The sequence below is a fragment of the Ixodes scapularis genome, unplaced genomic scaffold, assembly GCF_016920785.2.
Source record: "Ixodes scapularis isolate PalLabHiFi unplaced genomic scaffold, ASM1692078v2 PGA_scaffold11__112_contigs__length_91849675, whole genome shotgun sequence".
NCBI classification, from domain to species: domain Eukaryota; kingdom Metazoa; phylum Arthropoda; class Arachnida; order Ixodida; family Ixodidae; genus Ixodes; species Ixodes scapularis.
The window spans coordinates 12,336,186-12,362,549 of NW_024609837.1; the positions used below are offsets into that span (position 1 = coordinate 12,336,186).

The 26,364-nt window shown below is 44.5% G+C and overlaps 1 protein-coding gene across 1 annotated transcript; it reads left to right on the forward strand.

Moving 5' to 3' along the window:
* Positions 1-2,181: 2,181 nt before the first annotated feature.
* Positions 2,182-26,364, forward strand: LOC120838175. The gene is made up of 5 exons (XM_042289144.1): positions 2,182-2,241; positions 8,946-9,103; positions 11,126-11,217; positions 16,902-16,979; positions 26,161-26,364. Exons 1-5 carry the CDS (start codon positions 2,182-2,184, stop codon positions 26,292-26,294), a joined length of 522 nt encoding a protein of 173 aa, XP_042145078.1. The 3' UTR covers positions 26,295-26,364.

Below are 26,364 nucleotides of genomic sequence, written 5' to 3' on the forward strand. Positions count from 1 at the left end.
CATTCGGCCACGCACGCACGCGCTCGCTCGGCCACGCGCGTAACAATGTTTAATCTAAGTAGTTAAAACGCGATTCGTTGCGGAATACACGAGATTACAAAACCACACCCTTGCATATAAAAAAAAAATAAAAATAAGAAAAAAGGTTAATAAAATAATAAAAAATAGCTTGACGAGAGTTAAGAGGGTCAGTGGTGGTAACAATGTCGCCAGGAAGGCCGTTCCAGTCCAGAATGGCTGAAGAAAATAAATGGCGAGAAAATGAAACTGAAGTGCAATTAATCGGGGCAGTCTTACAAGAGTAATCGAGACGAGCATGGAGGGGCCCAAAAGGAATTCTCGGGAAGAGGGGAGTTCCTCCTTTCCCTCTTCTCTCGTCGTGGCCGGAGGCGAGACAATAACCGTCACTGCCTCTCAAGGTTCCTAGATGGGCATTACAAACGAGGCGTTAGCGACATCCACCAGGTGCTCTTTGCTAATCGTTTAACTCGTTTTAAAATTCCTTTTCTTAACTTTCTTAACAAGATATTGGTAGTCCGACGTGATACCGCTCGTTTGAACACATATAGACCATAAAATAAGCGCCGAAATTTCGTTGTAGTATCCCTTTAAGTTAAGATTACACAAATAATATTCCACATTTCGCGAATCCGAAGACGTAGAGCAGTTTAGTAGTGCTTTGTGAAATGGAATCACATGTAAGCCTAATTGTTTCGGAATTCAGCGGAGTTGCCCTTGAAGAAAAAATAACATATAAATATATCGAAAGATTAATTGGGATATACAGGGTGTCACAAAAGAAAATTTACACGGTCTTTTTTACCGCAAAAATAAACTAGGCATCGCCCAAAGGTAGAGCTAGAGGTCACAACCAGATGCCAAAGTTTTGGAGCCCATTTTTGCCCGTTTTCGGTTTCTGGTGCCATAGAGCCCCATGTGTTTGAGAACTCCGTCGGCCGCCATTTTCCCATTGAAATTTTCAGAAAATAACTTATAACTTTTGATTAAGTTATCGGATCGGGCTGAAACTTTGGCATCTGGTTGTGATTTCTAGCTCTACCTTTGGGCGGAGAATGAGCGTTCGGCGATGCCTAGTTTATTTTTCCGGTAAAAAAGACCGTGTAAATTTTCTTTCGTGACACCCTGTAGGTATAAGGTTGGTTTGGCACTTTTTTTACATCAAGGCCACTGTCCGCCAGTGCTACATGTACTCACCTGACTCACTGTTTTTTTTATCCAGTTCTTTCGCGCTGTGGGGTCTTGCGGAAATTTGAACTGCGAGAATCTTTCTCCACGCGATAGCTACTAACAACCCGGTACGAAGCACCCTCCCATAGCGCGAGTCTGCGAACAATATTTGGGATCTCAACCGATCGCCTGAAGTGCTTTTCTCGCGGGTGCAATGCGATCTTTTAGCAGACGATCATCTCGATCGACGCCCGGACTTTCGATAAACCATATTTTGCATCGAACCCCACTATGAATTCTTATAAGTGTCTGAAACTCATTATATTTCAAACAAATGCAATATCAGGATATCGTCTTTATTCACACGATTCAAACAACGGCGCCGGCTTGGCCGGCCGGAGTGTGGCAGACGGCACACTTCTTGTATTCGTCGTCTGCTGCTGGAATCTTGAGGACCGGAAGTTGCAGTCGTAAACATTTCAGAAACAGGCGATTACCGACACACTTCTGTCGAAACATATGACACTGAAGCTTTCTTTATCTGTGATTTTTAGAAGTTTAAATCCTACTTCTGATTTTTGAACGGTCGGGTTTCCGTAGCGAAACCTAGCCACATGTATTTGACCATAACAACGATTCTAGCAACGGTTTCTTACGGAGTCACGAAAATATTATTACAACAACAAACAGGAAGGTAGAAGATGGGTGGAAAAGGTCCAGAGAAGTGTGATATTACACGAACTTCGGGATTTATGCTTATTAACAAGGAACAGAATTTAGTGAAAAAATTTTTAAACTGATAAAAACTAGGCCAGGCGGCGCAAGCTGCCGCCCATTACAAAGGGAACAGCCAATGTTCATTTTTTTATCCATCCATCTATCCGACTTCCAAGCGCGCCAAATCAACGTTGCGCCAAACCACGCTTGTCACACTGCCATCCGCTATCAGTACGTTTAGGTACTTTCATCTGCTTAGAAAGCAATTTTCATGTCATGCCAAATGTTTGTATCGTCACAACGTGCCGCAACCAAACGATGAAGGCTGTGCGAAAGGTACGAAAGAGGCTGCGGTTTTTTGCATTGCCTGTGGAGGAGCCACGCAGAAGCGCATGGTTACGTTTCGCTGGGCGAGAAGACACCAAAAACCTGCCCCACACACCCCGTTTCTGTGCCGAACATTTCGAGCTACGTGCGTACCTAGGCAATGACCCGCGTACTTCACGTCTTCGTTGGAATGCTCAGCCGACGCTTCTCCCCGCCGTCGACGAGACTCTTGCATCTCCGCCAAAGCGCCGAAGAAACCAGGTGAGTGTTTCGTCAATTCAATGATTTTTAGGAGCATCGCGTTGCGGGATGGCTTGGCATGCTCTCTTGGCCTAGAGCACTATATAGCTCCTTCGGAGCAGAGTAGCGCAATCTAGAACGCCGTCTCTCGGCGACTAGCGGCGAACGCCCGGAGGTTCCAACTGCGGTCAGAAATGCATGGAGAACGTGAGAAAATCGTTGTTTCTTCAGTTTTGTGGGGATGTACGGAATGGCAATCATTTTTGACATAATAATGAAACATTTTAGAATAATTTGCGATAAGTTTTGTGCCATGCAAGGACGTAACTTTTTTTTAAAAATTGCCTGAGCGGCATCATGCAGCAGACGACACGGCGACGTCACACCATTCACGTGACCCGCTCCGGCCAACCCGAAAAGCCCATCTCCGCTGCGAGCAAAAATCGTCTGCTTCAAACGCCATTGCCCTGGAAATTGCCTTCTCAAAATTTGCACACGCATCCGATATTATTAAAACTTTGATAAAGTGTTTAGCGCCTTACTAACTTCACGACAGGCTAGTTTTGAAAAGTGTGAACTCGCCGTTATTTTTTTAATCAGCCGTGTTATGTCGATCTCCATGTATTCTCCCATAGGGCGGGCCGCCTCTTGGAACCCTGAGTACCACGTGACTCGCGCCTAGCTGCTCTGTCGGCCATGTTGTCGGCGAAACACGGGGTTCAAAGGATTGCGCTACTCTGCTCCGTAGGAGCTATATAGTGCTCTATCTTGGCCAACCAGAAGCCGAAAAGATTCCCCTAGCGGTGGTAGCGAGAAACAAATTTGGTCGTTTTAATAAGCGAAAAAAGTTAAATGTAGTAACCCTTCGTGGCTGAAAATAGGGTTCACGTGATGTTTCCATCATGATCATGCAGACAGATCTAAGAAACGAATGCGCCACTCAACTCTGTTTTGCTTGCACAGAGTGTGACCGCTCGGAAAGCAGATTCCCGGCGCTCGGCGTACGGATTATGTCGATCATTCCGCTAGTCGCACCCTTCCACCATGATTTTGGATGACCGTGATTGAAACATAACGTGCACTGTATTTTCAGTCACCAAGAGTTACTCCGATCCACTTATCAAGTTTGTTTCTCACGACCACCGCCAGGGTATTATTTCCGGCTTCTGGTTAATCACATTTGAATTTTTGAAGACGCCCTGGAACGCGCCCAGCCCGCTTTCGGCCAATGGCGCCTCCTCATTTGTCTCCTATACTTCCCAACGAATGGCCAAACTCTCTGCCCATCCCCAGGCAAAGAGGCGCGTTCTGCAAGGTTCCTGCAGGGCCCTGGACCGCACTCATGTTGACAGTGTCTTCCAAGAACTACAGCGACCTCTGAATAGGCACTGCAAGACTGCAGGATCCACGAGATAACACGCTTGACGAACCTCTGCGAGAGAGGAGTTTCGAAGAAAATAGTAGTCACTAAGGCGGAACCATTCAACGACTGGTGTTTTTCGCTTTTAAAGGGGCCCTGCAATCATATTTAAGCGTCTCCCTTTTTTGCGGTTTCCACGTCTCTTCGGGTTGGGGCAAGCCAGCGGGCACGGAGAGAGTAACTAAATATCAGTGCGTCATATTTAAACCAGACGACGCGGAGACCACCTCCACCGACGAGGGCGACCCGCGGTACCGAAAGCGCGCAAAATGTGACGTCTTTGGTCCTGGGCTTGCCACTGGTCAAAGCCGCTAAGAGCTTTTTTTTAGTCGAGATACAAAATATAAGTGTCCCGAACCGTTTCAATTATGTATGAAAGAAGTTTTTGTTCAGTATTTTAGATCAGAAAAGAAACAAATGCAGTTTAGAAAGTACGGAAACGAGAAATGACCCGTCGACATACCCGCCACCAAGCGGCGGAAAAAAAACGGCGCGTACTAGAAAAGGCTAGTAGGATGAGGCTACGACATACGAGGAGCGTAGAAAGGTCCCGGATGTACGCGGCGGCGCTGTGGTCGTATACCGGCTCAAGAATCCGACCGGTTCCGAGCGTTCCGAAGGCCTTCGGCGCGGGCCCTGCTGGCGATTTGGCCATTTGGCGGAGCGTCAGCGCGAAGTGGCTCCTGTTCTGAACTGATCTTTACCCTGTGTTTGCTGTCGTTTGTGGCCAATGAAATTTTATGCCGAATTAGTGTTTAGTCGCGCTGCAAATGCTATGCGAGCTGCCCTGCCCGCCCGCTTCATACAGCCTATCCAACACGTGCTTTAGTGGCGCCCTCTCGAGCCGTCGACACGGAGTGCGGCAGCCGTGTGCGCTCAATGAGCTCGCTACTCCTCCTCTAGTTCAAGGCCACTCAAGCCAGGACCTACGACGTCATGAAGGAGGTTATTTTTTGCTTGTTTTTGTAATTCTAATTTGCCTATAACTTTTAAAATAAAGCGAAATTTGAGAAAAGAAAAGTTGGATTAAGTTACTACGTTCAGTACGCCCAGGTTCAGTGCAAATTAAAAACCAGTCAAAAAGTCATTGCAGGGCCCCTTTAATCAGGGCAGAAAGATTCAAGCACCGGTGTGTTCCGGTTTTAACCAATTTTGTATTTTCGTCACCGGAAGATGTTTATCGGTGTTTTTCGCCTAAAACCGGAAAATGCGGAGCCTAGATATATCTGCGGTAAGGTTATGTTTACTGTTTTAGTTCATTCTAATTTGTTACACTTACATGCCGACCAACAAGCAGAAAGAAGGAAACTCTCCCTCAATTTACTCTTTTCGTTCGAGAGCGAGGGAGATCCTGTTTCTTTCTGCGGTGAGCCCATCCCCAGGCAGAGATCATCCCCAGGCGGAGACCAACACCTCTTAAAAACTAGGGCCGTAGCGCACCGAGTCGTGACGTCACAGCGGCCGGAGAAGGGAGGCCACGTCGAGAAGAGGCGCCCACTCTGGTTCTCTTTACCCTGGCTGCGTCGTCTGCTCCCTCGGGTCACGTGGTTTGTTAGTACGCGTTTATCCGACAGTAACATACGTTTTAGAAGCGCAGTCTTGTATTATTTATTATATATATATATTATAAACGTAATATATAACGCGTTACCAAGGTTGAAAGTACCAAATTTATATGTATGATTATCCCCGTAACCGCGGGACCACTGCAGTCCCGCAGTTCTCTAGACTTTTTGAATGAACGGGCTCGGTGCAACATTTTCTTCCCTCATACGGGCTCCGATTTTGGTAAATTTACGTTGTGAGTGAGCTGCTGACTGACTGAAAAGGAACGCTGAGAGATTTCAGAAGGGAAGGGAACCGGAAAAAAAATCCAGTCATCGCCGCAGGGAGCGCACACGAGCAAGAGATGGGTCGACAACGTTAAGCCTTCGTCCCACACTGCTGCCACTGCTCTCGTGTGGGGTTCTTTCGATCCTTCTTCACGTCGTTTTATTGTCGTCACCGCAGTCTCGGGTAGATTTTTTGTTTGTTTGTGTGTTCGTTTGATATACTATGGCATTTACGCGGATTCACGGAACAAGTCCTGCCACGGTGTAAGTGACATGTGTGGCAACTAGTCAACTGTGACACTGGTCGATTATCGATAGACCTCTCTCTCGACGAAGAGAGAGATTTCTTGGAGTTCGTGCTCAAATGTTTTCGTGACGAATATTGCGGGACGTATGGATACGATCGACAGGTGAGAAACAACTTATTTGCTGGCTTCCTTGGTCATGTAAGACGTAAATAGAGTGCTACAGTCTTTTTTTTTTTTAAATCTTGTGATAGAAGGAAATCTCGTTCTTCGTCGTTACCCCTGTGCAGTTGCGTTGAGATTTGTAAATATACGAGGTAATATTCTAGTTTTTACTGGAAGGTGAATAACAATTTTGTGTGATTATTGAAAGTGCGTTGTTTGTGCTGATGTGTTTATTTACACTAATGTTATTTTATTCCCTTTACCGCGTTTATACTAGAATCTTGACTGTAATAATGTAATAGTATTATTGTATACAAAATAAGTTATATTTTATTCTGACGCAGCTCGAGCCCACAGGGAGAATATTAGTTGATTGTAAATAATCAGTTTAGTACCCCTGCGACACGGAAAAGTTAATATATTTTCATTAAATGATATGGGATTTAATCAGATCGCCGTCTTGAGTGATTATACGAGCGTCACAACCTAATTTGTCGACCTCATATGTCATTCTATTGAAATTACATTAATTTTGCCACGTGGCCGGGGTATACTGCAAGAATTCAGTGACTGCACGCGATAACATCGCTTACATGATCGTAAAGGAAACTTGTCTTGCCTTGTCCGCGTTGACTACACCTACTTGGTTTTTAATTGCGATCTGTTTTGCTGTGTCCAATCACTGCGTGTCTGGCCATTTTGTCGAAGTATTTCTATATAAAATATGCATTTCTACAGCAATAATTGCGTGACTCAATGTTTTTTTACTTAAAACAATCACATTTTTCTATAGACGTCTTATACGCATACCTCGTGCCATTTTGTATCGATTATTTAGCGGTGTAATATTTTGCCCGTGTAATCAAATGTTTTATAGCCCCGTTAATACGTGCAGGTTTTATTTTAGCTAATAAGACACGCGTATGTGATTAAAAGCACGTTACGACGGTCGATCCACGCGTGTTGCCTTCGCTTCGACGCGCGCCCCCGATGGCCTTCCTTTGCGACGTCACGAGAAGAGCACTACGGCCTTGTCTTCTAGGAGGTGTTGCGGAGACCCGCTCCTGTGGGGAAAGGAGGAGAGAAGACGGCGAGAAGGAAGTGAGAGAAGGAAACTGGGAACCGGTTTTCTGCCCGGCAGAAGGCGATTCTAATTAAAGGCAGTATACCATTTTTAACTACCCAAATTGAACATATTTCTGGAATACTCAGGCGTTACTACTATCGGCATGCTCTTCGTTATCTCTGATTTCAAAATAGCTATTGTGAAAGCGGATGATTAAGGTGATGCAAAAACCACCGTTGAAACTTCCCGCGTTTTCCAGGGTGACGCAATATCACATAGAACACAAGGCCCTGCGCGTTTCCTACTCTAAAGGTCCCATCGCCTGCTTCAGTGGTCATGCTCGAAATGAGCTTCCATTAATAGGCTGCTAAGACAATACCACCTAGAAGACAAGCCCTGCGCGTTTCCTACTCTAAATTTCCCATCCCCTGCTTCAGTGGTCATGCTCAAAATAAGCTCCCATTAATAGGCTGTAAGCCAATACCAGCTAGAAGACAAGACCTGCGCGTTTCTTCCTCTAAACGTCTCATCGGCTGCTTCAGTGGTCATGCTCAAAATGAGCTCCAATTAATAAGCTGTTAAGGCAGTACAACCTAGAAGACAAGGCCTGTGCGTTTCCTCCTCCAAACGTCCCAGCGCCTGCTTCAGGGGTCATGCTAAAAATTAGCTTTCATAATAGGCTGCTAAGACAATACTACTCAAAATACAAGGCCTGCACGTTTCCTCTTCCAAACGTCCCCTCGCCTGCTTCAGTGGTCGTGCTCAAAATGAGCTCCCATTAATAGGCTGCTAAGGCAATACTACTTAGAAGACAAGGCCTGCGCGTTTCCTCCTCTAAACGTCACCACTAGTAGCTGCCCCCAGCGACCCCTAGTTGTGACGTGGCCCATACTCTCGCTAAGCTTCAACCTGTTGGGCGCTTGGGGCGTGTCGGGAATCTACTAACGAAGCTTCACGCGCAGGCCTTGTCTTCTAACTGTTATTTGGTGACGTCACATGCTGTTTAACTTGCAAGTTGAGCAGGCAGTCTAAAAAACAGTAGTTCGCACATGTTTTTTTTATTTTTCTGGCGTGAACTTAACAAGAGTTTATTTCCCTGCATCGTACTTTTTGTAACCCGTGGTGAACACGTAAAATGCACCCATATTGCAGCCTCTGAGACCAAGTTTAGAACTTCACTTAAGTTGCGCGAAAAGAAAAAAAAAAACCTGTTGTGACTGGCAATGTGAGTTACTAGTTCAGATGTGTCTATTAATCTGTTAAGCAATCTTGAGACAAATCAGTGACTAGCCAAGATTGATTGCCATTGGCATATTTTATTTTGACACCACTGTCAGGGCGACTGGGACAAAAAGTGAAGGCCGTAAGGTGCTTGTCCAGATAGGGACAAGGCGAGGCGGCAGTCGAACCCAGGAATGATCCCTGTGCTCTCCAACGCCGTTTTTTTTTATTTTTTTTTATTTTTTTTTATTGAGACAAAGCATTGAAGATACACGTTTTGAAACGTAATCTGAGGTGCCGTAAAACGTTTAATGGCCGAAAAATTAACCCGCTCAAAGAATGTACTCTCGAGCTTTATTTTTGTTCTCTTGATTGAGAAAAAAAAAAAAAACTAAAACACACGGGGACATTGTTTTTTTTTAATTTTTTATTTTTATAAAGTCAAAACATAATCACGAAACCACTTTTAATCCTGCCAATTATGTGCTTTGATAAGATCAGTAAATTTTTGTTTCTTTTCACAGCTTTTACGACGTGCCACAAACTATTTCCTCTACGAAGGTACATTTACGGAAGATAAAATCCTACCAGAAAAACCTCTACCTATATGCGGAAGATGGTTCATAGTAACTAGTGATCTATACGCCAAGAGGCTGTATGAACCTAGCAAAGAAGCGTATGCGTGAGTTTCTCAAAATCATTACCTCTTTTAACTAGATGCGATTAAATATGGGATAAAAATATCAGCACTATATGTTTGCGTTGCAAACCATTTTAGACGGAGGTTCGCAATATACGTCTCATTAGCACCTAGCCTTTTTCACACAAAACTGCCACACACAGGGTGGTGTGTCGCTTATTGTCTAGATTATTCTATTGCACCTTCATGCAATAGAATAATCTAGAACATAAGAAAAAAAAACTAGCTTCAATTTGATGACAAAAACCGGGGGGCACAAAATCTGTTGAGCACGCACAAAGTGTGTGATATTTATGATAGCGCTGGAGAAAGTTGAAACCGTCGGTCATTAGGAATGAGCCTGTGCGGTGTCTGTGCGTGATGGGGAGTGGGGTTGACGTAAGCGCGGTGCCAGAGCAACCACACACTTCATAGTGTATGGTAGCTCCACACACTCTGCGTCCCCCGGGGTTTCGCAGCGTGATCAAGCTAGTGTACACCCGCCGGCAATATGAAGGTGAACGCCTTACCTGGTTTCTTGCCTGTTTTACGGCTCCCTAAAGCTGTATTAACTCTCAGCGTCTCAAATGGTACGTGGCTTGGGGGTCTAAACTTTGCGTTCTAGCCCTCTTCTGGAACAGAGCTTGTTTCAAAACTTGCAGGAGCGTCAAAAACAACAAGAGGGCTGTTCACCTTCATATCGCCTCACGGGTGTACATGTTTGACTATATATAAACCTACTGTCAGCTGTCTCCACGCCCCCGCCATGCTTAACTAAAGAAAAAGAACTCTGCTTATCTTAATTAGCATAGTATCTGGCTGGGAATCAATAGGTCCCAAGTTCAACCGCAATTTGAAGTTCTCTTGCACTTTTTCTTTTTTAATAATGGCCTTTTTGGGCGTATCTGCTTTGTATAACTTAAACCTGTATGTAACGATCGAGCCCCGTAACAGTTTTTCCTAGAAAATAACTGGTGTAAGACAGTAAGACACTGTGTTCAAACTTTATCTTGCAGAATTTGTTATTCGAACAAATCAATAGCTTCATGCTTAAGATAACTTTGATAGGGTTTCACTCATAATGAGCCCTTCGCTTTGCCAATCAACTGCCGTGACCGCCGAGCATCGAAGTGGGTAGTGCAGTGGGAAGAGAGAACAACTTTGCTTTGCCAGCACTTTTGTACATATGTTTTTTTTTTGTAAGTAAAATAAAGACATTATTAATAATTCTTTCACAATAAAAGTGGTTCCGCAATGAGCCGGGTTTTCTTTTTCAAGCCGCGGCGCTACCGATTGTTCTCAGGGTGATTTTAGATAAGATGCAACTGCAGTGACTGGTCGAAATATACAATTCACTTGATATTTTTTTAATGTCATTGGCTATTTTATTGCGTATACTTTCGCCTATAAAGTAAATCTCGGGAAACAAAAGAAAATTGTAGATCATAAAGGGCTGAACAGGTGCATTTACGCGCACTGCTGGTGTGACCGCGTTTGGTAATAAATAACTTCAGTAATAATATAAGGAGTCCACTAATTTATTTTAAAAAAATGTATATGTAAGTGTAAGTTGCCCTAAATAATATTGTTTGTTATTTGCGTTACGTGTTTTTAACCAAACCTGTCAAACATGGCACCTTTATCGATGGTTTGCGAACATTGCATACCTTTAGTTATAGGATAGTCAATCACACCCGTGGCATGTTCATAGCATATTTTCCTGACATGCAGCTATAAATTTGTTCACGAGACAAGTTGAGTAAATGGAGACTAACAGGTAATTTATTTCAGAGGCCCTAGCAATCTACATATTTATTTTTGCTATTTGCGTAATGTCTCATATGCTCTAAATGCAGTTGTTGCTTCGTTGTGGGCGTTCTTCGCTGTGTTGCCTGTTTCCGGGAAACTCTAACTTAAACATACAAAGCCAAGTTTGATATCTTAATAAAACAAAAAAGGTGCTCTCCTTCTATGCTACAATATTCAGTTCATTGTAACACTCGTCTTTTTTTATTATTATTATAGGGTCGAGAAAAAGGTTAAACTAGTACTTGAAGAAACGCCAGGATCTTCTGTGAAAAGCTCGATGAAAGTTAATCATTATGATGGACCCCAAAGTAAGCCATGGCATGTTCTACCATAGGCTGATAAGTTTAGGTGTAGATAACAAACGACTACAATGGGCACCTGAAAACACAAACATATCTATATATATATATGGTGTCCCAGATGGCTTGCATTAAACTTTACAAAAAAGACGCAGCGCTCTGCGTGAGTGAACCCACCTGTATGTTGTTTCGAAGCGTTTTGGGAAACTGCACAATATTGTTAGTGCGCCTAGTTATTTAGTTACTTAGCTATTTTTAAATTACTTGTTTAATAACCGGACTGTGCATTGGAAAGTTGTAGAGCTCATTGAGAAACACCCAATTAAGGTGTTTCCTTTATGATACACTTTGCGCGTTTCTTTTTATTAACCTAAAAAAAAGCCCACGAAATATATATATAAAAAAAAAAAAGATACACGTGACAACGCGCCCGTGCGTAGCGCTTGCAGCGCTCTCAGACGTGTTCTGAAGGAACGAAGTCCACCTTATCGCTGGCGCGCTTTCCGAGACAGAGCTTCGTGTTGGGGTTAGTCCCCGTAGATAAGCGCGAGCACCTCCTGCCGCAAAGCCCTGTCTCGGGCAGAGCGCCAGCGATAAGGCAGACTTCGTTCCTTCAGAACACGTCTGAGAGCGCTGCAAACGCGACGCGCCGGCGCGTTGTCACGTGTATTTTTTTTTTTAATGTTCCGTGGACTTTCTTTTTAGGCTAATAAAAAGAAGCGCGCAATGTGTATCATGCAGGAAACGAGTTAATTGAGTGTTTCTCAATGGCGCTCTACAACCTTCCAATTCCACACCTCGGCTCTTCAACGAATAATTAAAAAAATTAGCTAATTAGTCTTAATTCTCTAAATAACTGGGCGCACTAAAACAATTGTGCGTTTCCCAAAACTATTCCTAACAGCACAGATGTTCTTTCACCCTCGCAGAGCGTTCCGTTTGTTCGTAAAATGTGGTGCTAGTTATGTGGGACACCATGTATGTAGGGGCGGATCCAGAACTCCATTTTGGGGGGAGGGGGGGGGGGGGCGGAAAATTTGTAAGAATACTATTCTCCTTTTTTTTTTTTTTTGCACCGGGGGTCCATTAGTGGCAAATTGCCCTCCGAGAAGGGGGGAGGGGGGGGGGGTCGAATTTGTTTGGGGGGGGGGGGGGGGGGGGGCGGCCGCCCCCGTCGGCCCCCCGCCCCTCCCTTGGATCCGTCACTGCCTGTATGTACATAAACCGGGTTTTCTTCTTTTTTTTTTTTACTTAAAAGTTTTGTTACACTTGTGCGGTTGGTGCAATTGAGTTATACGGCCAGGGGGACATAGTATTGGGGGCTAATCGTAACGACCAGTTGGCTAATTAAGTAAAATTTGTTAATTACTTTTTAGTTAATGAAAATAGACATATGGTTCCAATTAGAAACTTGCTGAACGTCATCAAAAACCACTAAATCAGTCATTTTTAGAAAGACTTTGAGCGCGTGAAAAGCGTAGTAGTGCACTAAAGTTACCACTCGTGGAGCGCCTTACTGCAATCGCAAGAGCGGTTTCAGTAATGCGCCCGCGCGATTTTTCCGTCTCTTATCTAGCCCTGCCTTGTACCTGCTCTACAAGTGGTAACTTTAGTACACTACTACGCTTCTCACGCGCTCAAAGTCTTTCTGAAAAGTACTGGTTTAGTGGTCTTCGATGACGCTGAGCAAGTATCTAATTGGAACCATATGTCTATTTTCATTATTTACAAAGTTAATTAAAGAATTTTTATTAATTAGCCGACTCATCATTACGATTAGTCCCCTATACTATGTCCCCCTGGCCGTTTTACTCACGTGCACAAACCTCATAAGTGTAACTTTCACGGCTTTTTTTAAACAAATCTGTTAAGAAAAAAAAAAAAAAAAACACCCTGTATATATTTTAACCGTTTTTCTTTTAAACGGTCAAAAAATTAGGTGCTTTACAATAAACTCTGTAGCTGTCAAAAATTGCCTCAAATTTTCTGATCAATACATAGTTATACAGTAAATTTAGTATTGCCTTGTTCACTATAACATGTCGAATTGTAGGTTTTTACTTAAATGTGAAAATAAATTGGAAGCTAATAAAACACTAACTGCGGCATAATATGAGTGGTCATTGCACATTGTAACAATCTAGTAACTACGTGCATGAGCATCTATAGTGACGTGGTACCTATTGAGAACTACGACTGTTACTGGACATGCTGGTCGTGTCTCTCATTCGCTTCTGATATGGCGCAGTCGATATCGAACGCCGAAGGTTCTCAAGGAACCTACTCCCGTGTGTTATGGAAGATGGACAGTCTGAAACCACCGCCAAAACTACGTCTCACGGGGAACCTAGAAGGAAACTGGAGGAGATTCAGACAGCAGAGTTGCTGCATCCACAAGCAGCAAGAAAAAAAAAAAAAAAAACTGAGGAAGAGCGAGACAGAGATTCCTCGCGCCAGGACAGTCAACAGCTTGGAACGACAGAGTCGCGACCTCTTCGAACCGAACAATCACTGCGAGAGCAGCTGAATGTTACACTGCAGTATCCCGGCAGGGACTCCTCGGATGACTTTGACATCTTGAGTGTAAGCGTCTGCTCACGAAAGAGCCACCAATATCAAGAAGCGGCACCGCAGACTTTCAAGGTATGAAGGGCTCTCCTGACCTAAAATAAACATATCATATCATATATATCGCATCCGAAGTCCAAGGCTCCGGATCGCGTTCAGCTGTCAGGCTAATAAGGTGGACACCGGAACCCAGGCGAACCTGATTTCGTATTCGCTTTACCAGAAACTCTTTCGAACGAACAAGCTTCGCCCAATGCGCACGACATTACGAAACTACGACGGAAGCGTTATAAAACAGCTGCCTAAACCCTCGACGCGCTAATGCACAATTGAAAAGAGAACATTATCAATTGCGTCGAAAGAAGGATATTGAGGACGAGCTAGCAGGAGCTCAATTTTTCACAACATTAGATGTGAAGGTAGGGTTACACAAAATTCCCTTGAATGAGGATACGTAAAATGTATGTACGTTCGGAACACCATTTGGAAGGTACACATTTCTAAGACTACTGTTTTGCATTGCATCCGCACAGGAGGGTATCGAGCCTAATCCGAGCCTTATCAGCAGTCTAACTTTTATGACCGCACGTGAAGACAAAACAGCAGTCCTGCGCCTGCTGGGAGCAATAAACTATTTTGGTAAATATGTATACCCAGCCTAACTCAGAAAGCAACAACTTAAGAAGCTTGAAAATACCATATGTACTTTTCAAATGGCTGCCACTTCATCAAAAAAATGAAAGACGTTTACAATCCCCTGTAACGCCGAATTAATGCGCAGCTCTTGAGGAGGAGGGGAATTAAGGTACGGAGAGGAGGGTATGCCCCTCCTCCTTATGAGAAAGTCAATGCAGTCATTCTGCCAGGGTTGAACAAATCTTCATTAATAGCGCAACATCCGTCAACTGTGTTGAGGTCAATACCATTTGAAACCAATCTGAGCTCTTTGCGACGCCTAAAAAATACTGCCCAGGCCACAGTTTCCTCCAGAAGAACACAGGGATTTCCACCAAAAAACACTTTCGCCAGTAACAACTAAAAACAAAATATCTAACCTTGAGTCGCATGTATTGGCGTGGAGCGGTCTACCGCTAAACGTACGGCTTCATGCGTATTCGCATCGAAAAAAGAATTGAAAGTGTCCTCAGAGATGGAAAGCATGACGGCCTAGTCCTTTGTCCATGTTGGGTGACCGGAAGTCACAAAACAATAAAGTTTCCGTATCGCACTTAGCGGCAGAGCGTTCATGCCCTGGGAATGCTGAGAAACCGAAACTCAAAATACTTGACGCTGCCAAGATGGCCGCGTGCACAGTGCTGCCAGACCACCAGGCAGTTTCGCATATCGTCTACTGCATACTCGTCAAGGGTTTTAACAGAAGTCGAATCGCGCTATTCTCAAATAGAAAAAAAGAGGCATTGGGAATAGTAGTTGGCTGTGAAAAATTCCACCAGTTTGTCTATCGTATAAAAATAACGATCGAAACTGGTCGCCAGCCACTCATAGCTCTCTGTAAGAAATCCATAGGCGAGATGCCACCAAGTTTCAGAGATTTGTTATTCGTGTTCTAAAATACAATTTTACAGTGCAGTTCTCTTCAGGCAAGAAACTGTTAGTGGCTAACATGCTGTCAAGAGCACCCGTCAATAAAGGGTCGAAAAACGCCACTGCTGATGTCGCGGTTCATGCAACCAGTGTTCTGTGTGACTTAGTGTTAGCAGCGACTCTGACGAGGTTGTCCGAAGATACCGCAAAAGATACACTATTGCAACAGGTAATTAAGGTAATTATCAAGAACCTGCCTGTCGAAAAAGTTTTCAAGTCATTTGAGTCGGATCTAACAGTAATAGAAGGAATTGTCTTCAAAGGAAATATAGTGGTATAGTACCACAAAGGCTTGCGTGTAGAAATGCTAACACGTTTGCATGACAGACATCAAGGAATGACAAAATGTAAAGCTAAAGTACGCAGACTTATCTTTTGGCCAGGGCTAACTTGCTCGACTTGCCAACGCCAAGATGCTCAACTTGCCAACGCTATGCTTACGCACGAGAACGTGAACCTTTTATGATCCGAGAAAACCTAGAACTTCAACTGAGTCGTGTGGAAACTTTATTTGAGTTTGCAGGAAAGTCGTATTCAATTGCATTTGATGCTTACTCCAATTATCCTGAAGTTGTAGAATGAGAAGACCTGACAGCCACGAAGTTTATTGAGAAACTTAAAGTTATATTCGCAAGATACAGCATACCGATGGTAGTCGCTTCTGACAATTATCCGAAGTTCTCTTCACACAAATTCAAAGCATTTGCGTCCTTCCATGAATTCGAACACAAAACCTCCAGTCCCAGATTCCCACGCTCAAATGGTCTAGCTGAAAAGGGTGTTCAAATTGTAAAGCGTATTTTTAAGAAAGCCAATAGCATCAATGAGAATGCAGGGATTGGTGTTCCACGTGCCATACGCGCATGACGAAGTAATAACCAAAATAAAGCCTTGACGAACGCGCGTGCAAGATGCCATTTGTTTTAGGTATTTGCTTTAGAAAAGTTACAACTGCTGACGCCAGCACGTGCGGCGCGTGGAAAACCAATTCCTGCATTCTCCTTGATGTTTGGGTAATATCGCAATAGGTCTATTCAGCTGGTAAAGAAAAGTGGCTAGGGCCCCTTCTATATGATGGATCGACACCTCTTGAGAATGGTCGCTCGCCGAGCGAACTATTTATGAATAGAAATTTAAGATGCGGGTTGCCCAACTTCTCTTGTATGGAAAAACACGTTATAAAGAAACATAAATTTAAGATGCGGATTGTCCAACTTCTCTTGTATGGAAAAAACACGTTATAAAGAAACATAAACAGCTAAGCAGCGGAACTCCTCTGAGTGAACTTCACCATGGTGACATTGTATACAAGGATCAAGAATGCTGGAACTTGGGAGCCAAAAGCAAAGGTTGCACCGCGTTCTTTTGAAGTCTTACCTGAAAACAATCCTATATTTCGTAGGAACAGGCAGCATCCCCGACGGACACAAGAGACGTTCCAACTGTTTACGATGAGACACCTCAAGTTGTCTTCTTTCAGCGCTCACCAATTCGTCATGTGCTGATTCTATCGTTTCTAGGGGGACAAACGATAGTGACCATGGATTTGAATTACACGGACTACGAAAACTGCGCTCTGTTGTACTACAGGGACTCAGGTAAATCAATGCACTTTACTATGATATTCAGTGTCTGAATAGGATGTTTCAACGTAACACATTATTTTATGTTTTAACATTACAGGTTTTCACATAATTAATATTAAAAAAAAAAAGTCTGCGTTTTGTGGTGCTTCGCTGCGGATTACGTCGAAATGCGAAAGCATTCCGACGTTTCTTCTGTACGACACCGCTCAGTCGATTAAATTGAAATCAACCTCGTTCTCTCACTCGGCTCTCGGTCGTGGCAGAACTAGACCACCTTGCTTCTTTGTCCCCAGCCTGACGCTATAGTCTCTGTTCCGGCGCCTCATTGGCCCAACGAACACATCGAACCTCAGTGGGCCACCGCTTCTGTTCAGTCCGCTTCTTTCTCTTGCAATCATTGTGAAAAACCAGAGTGATTCTAGCAAGAGTATTACTTCAATCATAGACCCCCTTCGAAACTGTGCAGTTTAGTTGCCGTGGAACCCCTGCACAATGAACCTTTTCCGAGAAGCGCTCTGCGCATGCGCGAGCGCCCGATGCCGAGCGGCGGAAGTCGGCACGAAAAATCGATGAAATTCGGAAGAAGGCTGTGTATCAGCGAGTCGAACACGTTATTGCAGCATATATATAATTGTGTTACACAAAAAAAAAAAGGTAGTGGAGGGTAAGAAAAACACGACGTTTGGGTGGACGCCACGGATACCCATATCTAAAGTCGCGTTGGGCACGCGTCGCAGCTCAGATAGCGAAGAAACTGGTGGCGTAGCTCCCGTTATAGATTGGTAGCATAGGTAGGGCTTTCCTCGATTTTTAGTTCGTGCAGCCACCCCTGATGCCGTCGGTATGTGGAAAAGGTCCATTGCAGACACGAGCGCGAGTTCCTTGCAATTGCGTTTAACCACTGATCTCTGGGTGATTCCACGTCAGTTCATGCAATGATGGTCCGGGTCATAATTTAGATATTTTTGTTAAAAATATATATGAAAGCCATGTTCTTGGGAGGAACATTCAGCTAGATATGAACGCCGTAACAATTTTTTTCGCTGAGATATAAAATAGAGAAGCTTGAGGCGTGGAAATTGAGAAGATTTCACAATGCTACTCTTTGCACAGTCGTCATTTCCTTATCGAACCTTTCACGGCACCATAACTTTTTTAATAGGTTTTACAAAAGTTATACAACACATACACAAACAATTAAAAATATCCATAAAATATTTCAATGCAAACAAAAATATCAAACATGGCACAAAAACGCGTTTTAGAGACATATTCACAATTTGTTTTGCAAATAAACGATCTTTCATAATACTTCACAAAACATATCAAAATGCGCGTATTTAAATATTCTTTACGAATATATAAAGATAATATGCCCACCCTTAAATATATTTTTGTTATCAACGCGGAAATGCGGCTGATTTCTCAAAATGTGGCAAGATTGGGCGTCGATATTTAAAAAAAACTCCATCTTTTATTTTCTTTAAACTCCCCTTGGCACTTTGCAGTGGCTTGAACTAACCTGTGATGGCAAAAGATTGAGTAACATATGACCTCCAAGCGGGAAAAGCTACGACAAACCTTCACTCGGAGCGAGCCGACGTCTTCGTCATAGCGGCTTTGCCGCACAGCACCAAACGTTTGGGCGTTAGTTATGGCATGTATTTTATATTATTAAAATTCTCTTTTTATAAGCGGTGAGTATTAGTGACGTGAAAAGGAACTTTGAGCTGGAATACCATTAATTAGCTTACAATTCACAGGAATAAAACGGCCCCACTCTGCAAATTCGCTACCTATGCATCATACATGAGCTTAAAACTCTCAGTTGCGCGAATGGCCATGTATACATCAGGCCTCTCGGCATATTATGACTTTCACAGATGAGTTTCCTGGATTCCTTTGACAGGTTTTACGGTGGTCCGCTTTGCTTGCTTCACCGCACGAAACTCTCGAACTCGAAGACAGTTGTGAGCACTGCGCAGAGTGGTTTGACGCGTTTTGCGAAGTGCTGAAGGCATGTAGTTCCCACCAGGAACGCAAGCGTTTGCACGTGCTTCTGCCACCAATCATCCTGAAGAAAAAAATATTGCGTCTGGTGTCGGGTGCGACTGCCTACATGATTGATGGTGTTTGGGCAACCCCTGATCCCTACATGGGGAAAAAGGCGAATGCCGAAGACGTGGGGGTTGCAATAGACTACTTCCATAAAGCCCTACATGCAACACGGCGCGCGTTGCACTCTGGGAACTAGTTGGCCAGCCAGGGAGGAGGGTGGCACGGTTTCGGTTTCGATCGACGCGTCGACAAGAGATTATACACAGAGCGTGGGCTATTAACGGCCGTTATCTCATGTTTTCTGGTCCCGAGAGCGTCATTTGTGGTCTCTAAACTAACCTAAATGACCAGACCTCGAAGCTTAGACAAGCCCGAGACGTATAGCTTGTCTTAACTCATGCTTGTTGTATTTTTGTACTTGAGCCTTTCTGTTAGCGTTCCAATCGAGGTATGTGGACGAGCCAGTGCTGGGAATCTCGACGCTGCGAAGCTCGGGGAGCTTGCTTGTGTACGAATCAACAAGCTGTAGCAACCAATAAGTATGCATACATCGAGCTCGGGCCTTTACTTTAGTGCTGTTGATCAGAAAGTTTGTTTGTTTCGTGCGTCCATAGACGAAATATCACTTTTTGCAATTACTGTTTTTCTTAATATACGCCTGAGTACGCGAGGTAAAACTCGGAGGCGCCATTGAAAAGCTCAATTTTAACACACTTCTTATCTCTTATCTGTACTGACCTGCAGCACTGCACGAAGTGAGGTCCCCACCCGCTTGGCATTCCTCTAATGTTCAACATGGCGTGTGCGCATAAAGTTATCCTGCAATCATATAGGCACATTCGCACATACAGACCATTTTTAGAAGGCAAAAGTCGAGCACTTTTGTGAAGAATGTCGTACCGTTCGCCGGGAGTGCGCCGGACGGGCATGAACCTAGCTCTATGCGGTGCGCCAAACGAACGAAATTATTCAAAGCGCGTTTGACAGTTGCTAATAGCCATAATATTTGTTATGTGTTTGCTTTCTTCCTGCCTGAGTACGTCGAGATAATTTCAGACACACCGTTCAGGCACAGATCTTGGGCGTCAGTAAAAGCTTGTCCAAAAAGGCTTAGCGAGGAGTAGGGGACGCTTGTTAGGGCCTCCGTCGTAGCTCGCCGATCTCAGCGTTTGCGAAAACTTAATCTTCTATCAGCATAAAATTTGAGTGGGAGATATATGATGACACGAGGAAGACATCATAGTAACTTTTGTGCAGTAGAGAGGTCGAATTTATTGCGTTTCCTTAAAAGTTCATGCGTCAACGCTGGGCTCAACTTTGATACTCCTGTGAGAATGCGGCTTGCTTTTTGCCCAATGAAGTAACAAGAAGCGGACGTTTGGCAATCAAAATAGGTGAAAGGCTCCAGATGAACAAATTTCAGTTGTTCACTGGTACTAGACGGGATTATTGAAATTGAACTGAAAGATGCACTCGTGGGGTGAGGTGACTAAGCCACGTCTTACTACTGTTGCATGCGCACTCATAATATCCGGTGTTTCGGGAACCAAGAAAAGTGCCCCGGTCTTCGTTTTGTATCGCTCGAGAATGAGTGTATTGTACGTTCGTGAAAAGTCAGATAATCGAAAACGCAAGCAGTGCCTTCGGTCGCGGCGTGATAGCATGAGATGAAGCTGCTCAGTCGAAACCGAAACTGAGCGGCCAACTAGTTCCCAGAGTGCACTGCGTGGTAGTTCGCCGCGATGGGGCGCGTCGGTTTTGGAAGAAGTCCATTGAGTACTACACACGCGACGACCTCGCATGCTCTGTTCAAAGCCCCAACAAAAAGGACGTCGTCAAAGCCATGATCAACGACATGTTCAAAGTCGTAAAAAGGTTTATGACCCGCTCTATTAAGGAAGCTTACCAGCTGTTTAGGAAGGACCATCCCCATCCCGAACTAGGCATCTCCAAATTTTATTCCCTACGACCAAAATGGGTAAAAAAAAAAGTCCCGAGCACGAGGTGTGCGCATGCATTTATTGCGTCAATTTTCAGTTGCTTTTAACGGCAATAACAAATGCCCCAAAGAAGACATTTACTGAAGACGACCTCAAGCGCATCTACCTCTTCTGCGCTCCACAGAACGATTGCTTTCTGCGCCGTTGCGAAAAGTGCCCAAAAACGCAGAGCATCTCGCTGCAGTCGCTTCATCTCGACGAAGACGAAGAGATCTGTTTCGCGTTATGGGACGCTGGCGAACTCGTCAAAAAGGTTATGGACACTTCTGCCTTCCTGCGGAAATAGGAGAGCGAAAGGTATATGAGGCATTCTTACATCCTTGACCTTGAACGAAGCCTCATACATGACACAAGAACCGCCTTACCACCCAAGGCAGTGATGTTCCACTTCGATTTTGCGGGAAAATGGACAGTACTCTTTCCAACCGAAGCGTAGAGTTTTCATTGAAAAAAAACTCAAGTGTCTCTCTCCACAAGTGTGGTTACGTCCACGCAAGGCACGCAAAGCTTTGCCGTTGTCACCGATGGTACACGACACATGACACAGCTCACGCTCTTCTAGCCACATAGGCCATAAAAAAGTATGTTAATGTTCATTTCCCAGTCTTTTTTTAAATAATTTTTGTATCAGACGGAGCGGCGGCGCATTTCAAGAATCGCTTCCAATTCCACGAATTGTATCGGAAGCCGCACTCTTCGGCAATATGGATCTTTTCAGCCACTGGACACGGAGAAAGCGCTTGTGATGAAGTAGGTGGAAGAACCAACGCTCACCAAGTTGAGATCTTCGCTCAACTCAACGATTGCCACCGCTAAAGACTTTGTGGAAGTGCTACGTAAAAAAGTAACAAATGTCTGCATGTTCCACCTGTCTGTAGAACGGGTTCGAGAGTTTCGTGCGGTAAAGCAAGCAGAGTGGACCACCATAAAACCTGTGAGAGGAATCCATGCTTCTCATCTGTGGAAGTCATCATATGCCGAGAGGCCGGATGTTTACATGGCCACTCGCATAACTGAGAGTTTTAAGCTTATCTATGCATAGTTAGCGAATTCGCACAGTGGGGCCGTTTTGTTCCTGTGAATTGTAAGCTAATTAATGGTATTCCAGCTCAAAGTCCATTTTCGCGTCACTAATACTCAGCCCTTATGAAAAAAAGAATTTTAATAATATAAAATACATGCCATAACTAACGCTCAAAACGTTTGGTGCTGTGCGGCAAAGCCGCCTTGACGAAGACGTCGGCTCGCTCCGAGTGAAGGTTTGTCGTAGCTTTTCCCGCTTGGAGGTCATACGTTACTCAATCTTTTGCCATCACAGGTTAGTTCAAGTCACTGTAAAGTGCCACGGGGAGTTAAAGAAAAATAAAAGATGGAGTTTTTTAAATATCGACGCCCAATCTTGCCACATTTTGAGAAATCAGCCGCATTTCCGCGTTAATAACAAGAAGACAATTAAGGGTGGGCATATAATTTTTACATATCCGTAAAGAATATTTAAATACCAGTATTTTGATATGTTTTCTGAAGTATTATGAAAAATGGTTTATTTGCAAAAAAATTGTGAATATGTCTCTAAAACGCGTTTTTATGCCATGCTTGATATTTTTGTTTGCATAGAAATATTTTATTGATATTTTTAATTTTTTATGTATGTGTTGTATAACCTTTGTAAAACCTACTAAAAAAGTTATGGTGCCGTGAAAGGTTCGATAAAGAAATGACGACTGTGCAAAGTAGCATTGTGAAATCTTCTCAATTTCCACGCCTCAAGCTTCTCTATTTTATATCTCAGCGAAAAAAATTGTTACGGCGTTCATATCTAGCTGAATGTCCTTCCCAAAAACATGGCTTTCATAAATATTTTTAACAAAAATATCTAAAATATGACCCGGACCATCATTGCATGAATTGACGTGGAATCACCCCTCTATGTCTGTTTGCTGGATCGCGTTTGACCAGCTCCGCTTATGTACGGGAAAGCGGTCACCACTTATCTTTTAGCGGCCACGGTCAGCCATCTTCTTGGTAGAGTTATATTATCTCTAGCCATCATAGTAATATGGCGGACAGCGCTATGGCGGCAGGCTGCCATTAAAATAACCGTGGGTCTAGTACAGTGTACCGTGAGTGATATTTAGTGCTTGATTGAAGTTCTTCGACGAAGCAGATTCTTGAAACCCGGCGAGAACGGTAGCCCCATTTTGGAGGACCCGGCGAGAGCTCTACGAAAGCGCAGCACCGGGGGAAAGCAGCGCAACTCGCATCGAAAGCAGGCTCTGTACTGGTATGGTGCCTGGAACGCGTCTCCAACTGGTGTGTTTACCGGGTTCAAAAAAGTGGTCCCTCGATTTCCGCCTGATGACGTCATAGAAGTGTCATGCTGTCGCCTGTTGCGACCCTGGCGGCGCCCCAACAGTTGTGGTATAAGTGGCAGACGCCTGTTCTGCTGCAGGTCGCTTTCCACTGTGACAGTTCACGGAAGCTGTAGCAGCCGGAAGTTGGGACGCCTAAAGGGACGCCGTGACGAAAGCGACACTCGCGTTCGCTCGTGTGCTTTTCGCCAGCATTTCTACGGCCAACCGCCAGGATCGCGACAGGCAACAGCATGACACTCGCGTCATTTGTTGCCACATCGGGACCACTTTTGATGTATGGGCGGGATAGGACGCTAAACACACCAGTCGAAGACGCGATCCAGGCACCATAGTACCGGCGTCTGCTTTCGATGCTTCTTTCGATGCGACTTTCGATGCGCGCTGTGCTGCTTTCCCCCAATGCTACGATTTCGTGAAACTTTCACCGGGTCCTCAAAAATCGGGCTACCGTTCACGCCGGGTTTCAAAAATGTGTTTCGTCGAACAATTTCAATCAAGCACGAAATATCACCCACGCTATATTGATGGCAGCCTGCCACACAACTGCCACAACGCAGTCTGCCATGGATGTATGATAGTGGCTGCAGCAGCTGTACATTGGCCATACTCCATCTCACCTTATGACATACCGCACGAAAGCCTACAAGTGCGAGCTCCTTGCTCTGGGACAGATATCGGCGGCACAATTGGCTCTTGTGCATTAAGGGCAGCTGCCAACGCTATGAGCTCGCACTTCTAGCCTTCACTGCGGTACAACTTAAGGTGAAACGGAGTATAGAGGTAATATAACTCTACCAAAAAGGTGGCCGCCAGTAACCGCATTTGCGGAGCGGGCAAACGCGATCCAGCAATGGACCTTTTCCACATACCGACGGCACCAGGCGGTGGCTGCACGAACTAAAAATCGAGGAAGTGACCTACCTGCGCTACCAATCGATAATGGGAGCTACGCTACCAGTTTCTTCGCTTTCTGAGCAGCGGCGCCTGTCCAACGTGACCTTAAAGAGGGGCATTCGTGGCGTCCACCCAAACGTCGTGTTTTCCTTTCCGTCGATGTTCTTTTTTTTGTGTAACACAATTATATATATGCTGCAGTTACGTGTTCTACTCGCTGATATACAGCCTCCTTCCGAATTTCCTCGATTTTTCGTTCCGACTTCCGCCGCTTGGCATCGGGCGCTCGCGCGTGCGCAGAACGCTTCTCGGAAAAGGTCCATTGTCATAGAGATCAGGGAGATCAGTGCGTTCAATAGGCAATGTGCAAAATAGCAGCGCCCCTAGCAGTTCAGTTCCACTAAAAACTGTCAACGGAGAGTTTTGGTTTCGCCGGGTTGTGCATCTGTTGTCTGCTATCGTATACGCACCGCATTACTCACATCGTCGTGGATTGCTCTACACTTACGTGCGATGCACTCACTAAGTACCCTTTTCTTCTCGTCGCTACAGATCAGACACAGCGAATAACGAAACAATTACGATTTCGCTGGCGCGGGGAGCGAGCGAAAACGCCGCAACGGCGAAGTTTAACGCAGATCGACGTAAGCCGATCGCCGTGCCAGCACACTGCGTGCATTCGTCTGTAACATGGAGAACAGCAACTGAGTGCTCCAGTTTTATAACACCCTTGTTCCCATGGCCAATTTTTTCGCAGCGACGAGGTGCATCTTTGCGCTTGAACGCATTCTCGTACAGCGAGTTTTGTCATGTATAGCATTAGCCTGATTAAAAATAGCGATCGGCGAAGCATGCATGTTTTAAAACTGGAGTACTATAGTCTCAGTGTCTGTTCCCGAGGTTGCAAACAAATGCACGCAGTAAGCTGGCGCGCCATTCGGCGGACGCTTTCACTTGACATCGCCGTTGGAATGCTTTCGCTCAGTCCCAGTGCCCGCAAAATCGCAATTGTTTCGTTATTCGCTGTGCTGCGTCTCATGTGTAGCCGCTGTAGCGCGTAAGTGTGGAGCAATCCACGACGACATGAGCTCCGCCATGGAGCGGAGACGACAGAAGACGACAGATTCACAACCTGGCGTAACCGAAACATAAACTTTACGTCGACAGCTCCTACTCCAAGGGTGGACCTGAACCGCTAATGGCGCTGCTATTTTGCACATTGCGCAATGACGATCCCCTGTGCAGTAGGAAGACTCGCTTGCGCACTCTTTGGTGTCGGTGGGCGATAACAATGTAATTGCATTTCACTACCATCGCTTTACAAGTTACCCCCTTGACGACTGGTTGAGCGTCGGGCTCACAAGCTTGGGATCCTGAGTTCGATTTTTCTTTTGGGCACTCGCATATCGACAAATCGGCTCGCCATCTCGGCTCTGTGCGTGCCCATCCACGTACGCTGGTTCGCCCATTCATACCGAACGTCTTTCACGTGCCCGTAAAACAGGGGCATTTTTTTTTAAATGAGATGAGTTCACTTTATTTTTCAACGAACATAGAAATTTTTATATCATATTGTCATTTAAACCTCGCAGCTCATAATAACCGAAATAATCACACTTCTTATCGTCGTTTCTTTTTCAGGTAATGGCCATAAAAATAGAGTAAATGATTGCAAATGCACATTTATACGGATATTGATTCCTTTTCGGAGCTATATACTTTCCGTTTTAAGAAGAGCAAATCTGGGAACCGTTAAAATGTTTTAAAAATGTATTTTCTGAGATCGGTATATGCAAGGCATATACCGATCTCAGTCAGCTGCCTGTCATGCCCTTATTTAAAATATTTTTTTATTATTTATTTCAGGTGACTATGAAGTATGGAACTATGCACTGAATCTCAAAAATAATACAGAATGCCATAAAAAACTCGCCGAACTACCCGGAAAAGATTTGACCGTATACTACAGGGACTGGTGCTACGCTGGTCTTCAAGGCTAAATTGAAATCTAAAAATACTACATAACGCATCTTCCGGTGCCTTTTCTGAGATCAGTTTGTCCTGCTTAGA

What these genes read in the sequence shown, in the direction of transcription:
- LOC120838175 (XM_042289144.1), top strand. Translation starts at nt 2,182, where the DNA reads ATGCCAAATGTTTGTATCGTCACAACGTGCCGCAACCAAACGATGAAG. An exon ending in CGATGAAGGCTGTGCGAAAG is followed by an intron (nt 2,242 to 8,945) that starts GTACGAAAGAGG and finishes TTCTTTTCACAG; the next exon opens with CTTTTACGACGTGCCACAAA. An exon ending in TCATTATGATGGACCCCAAA is followed by an intron (nt 11,218 to 16,901) that starts GTAAGCCATGGC and finishes TATCGTTTCTAG; the next exon opens with GGGGACAAACGATAGTGACC.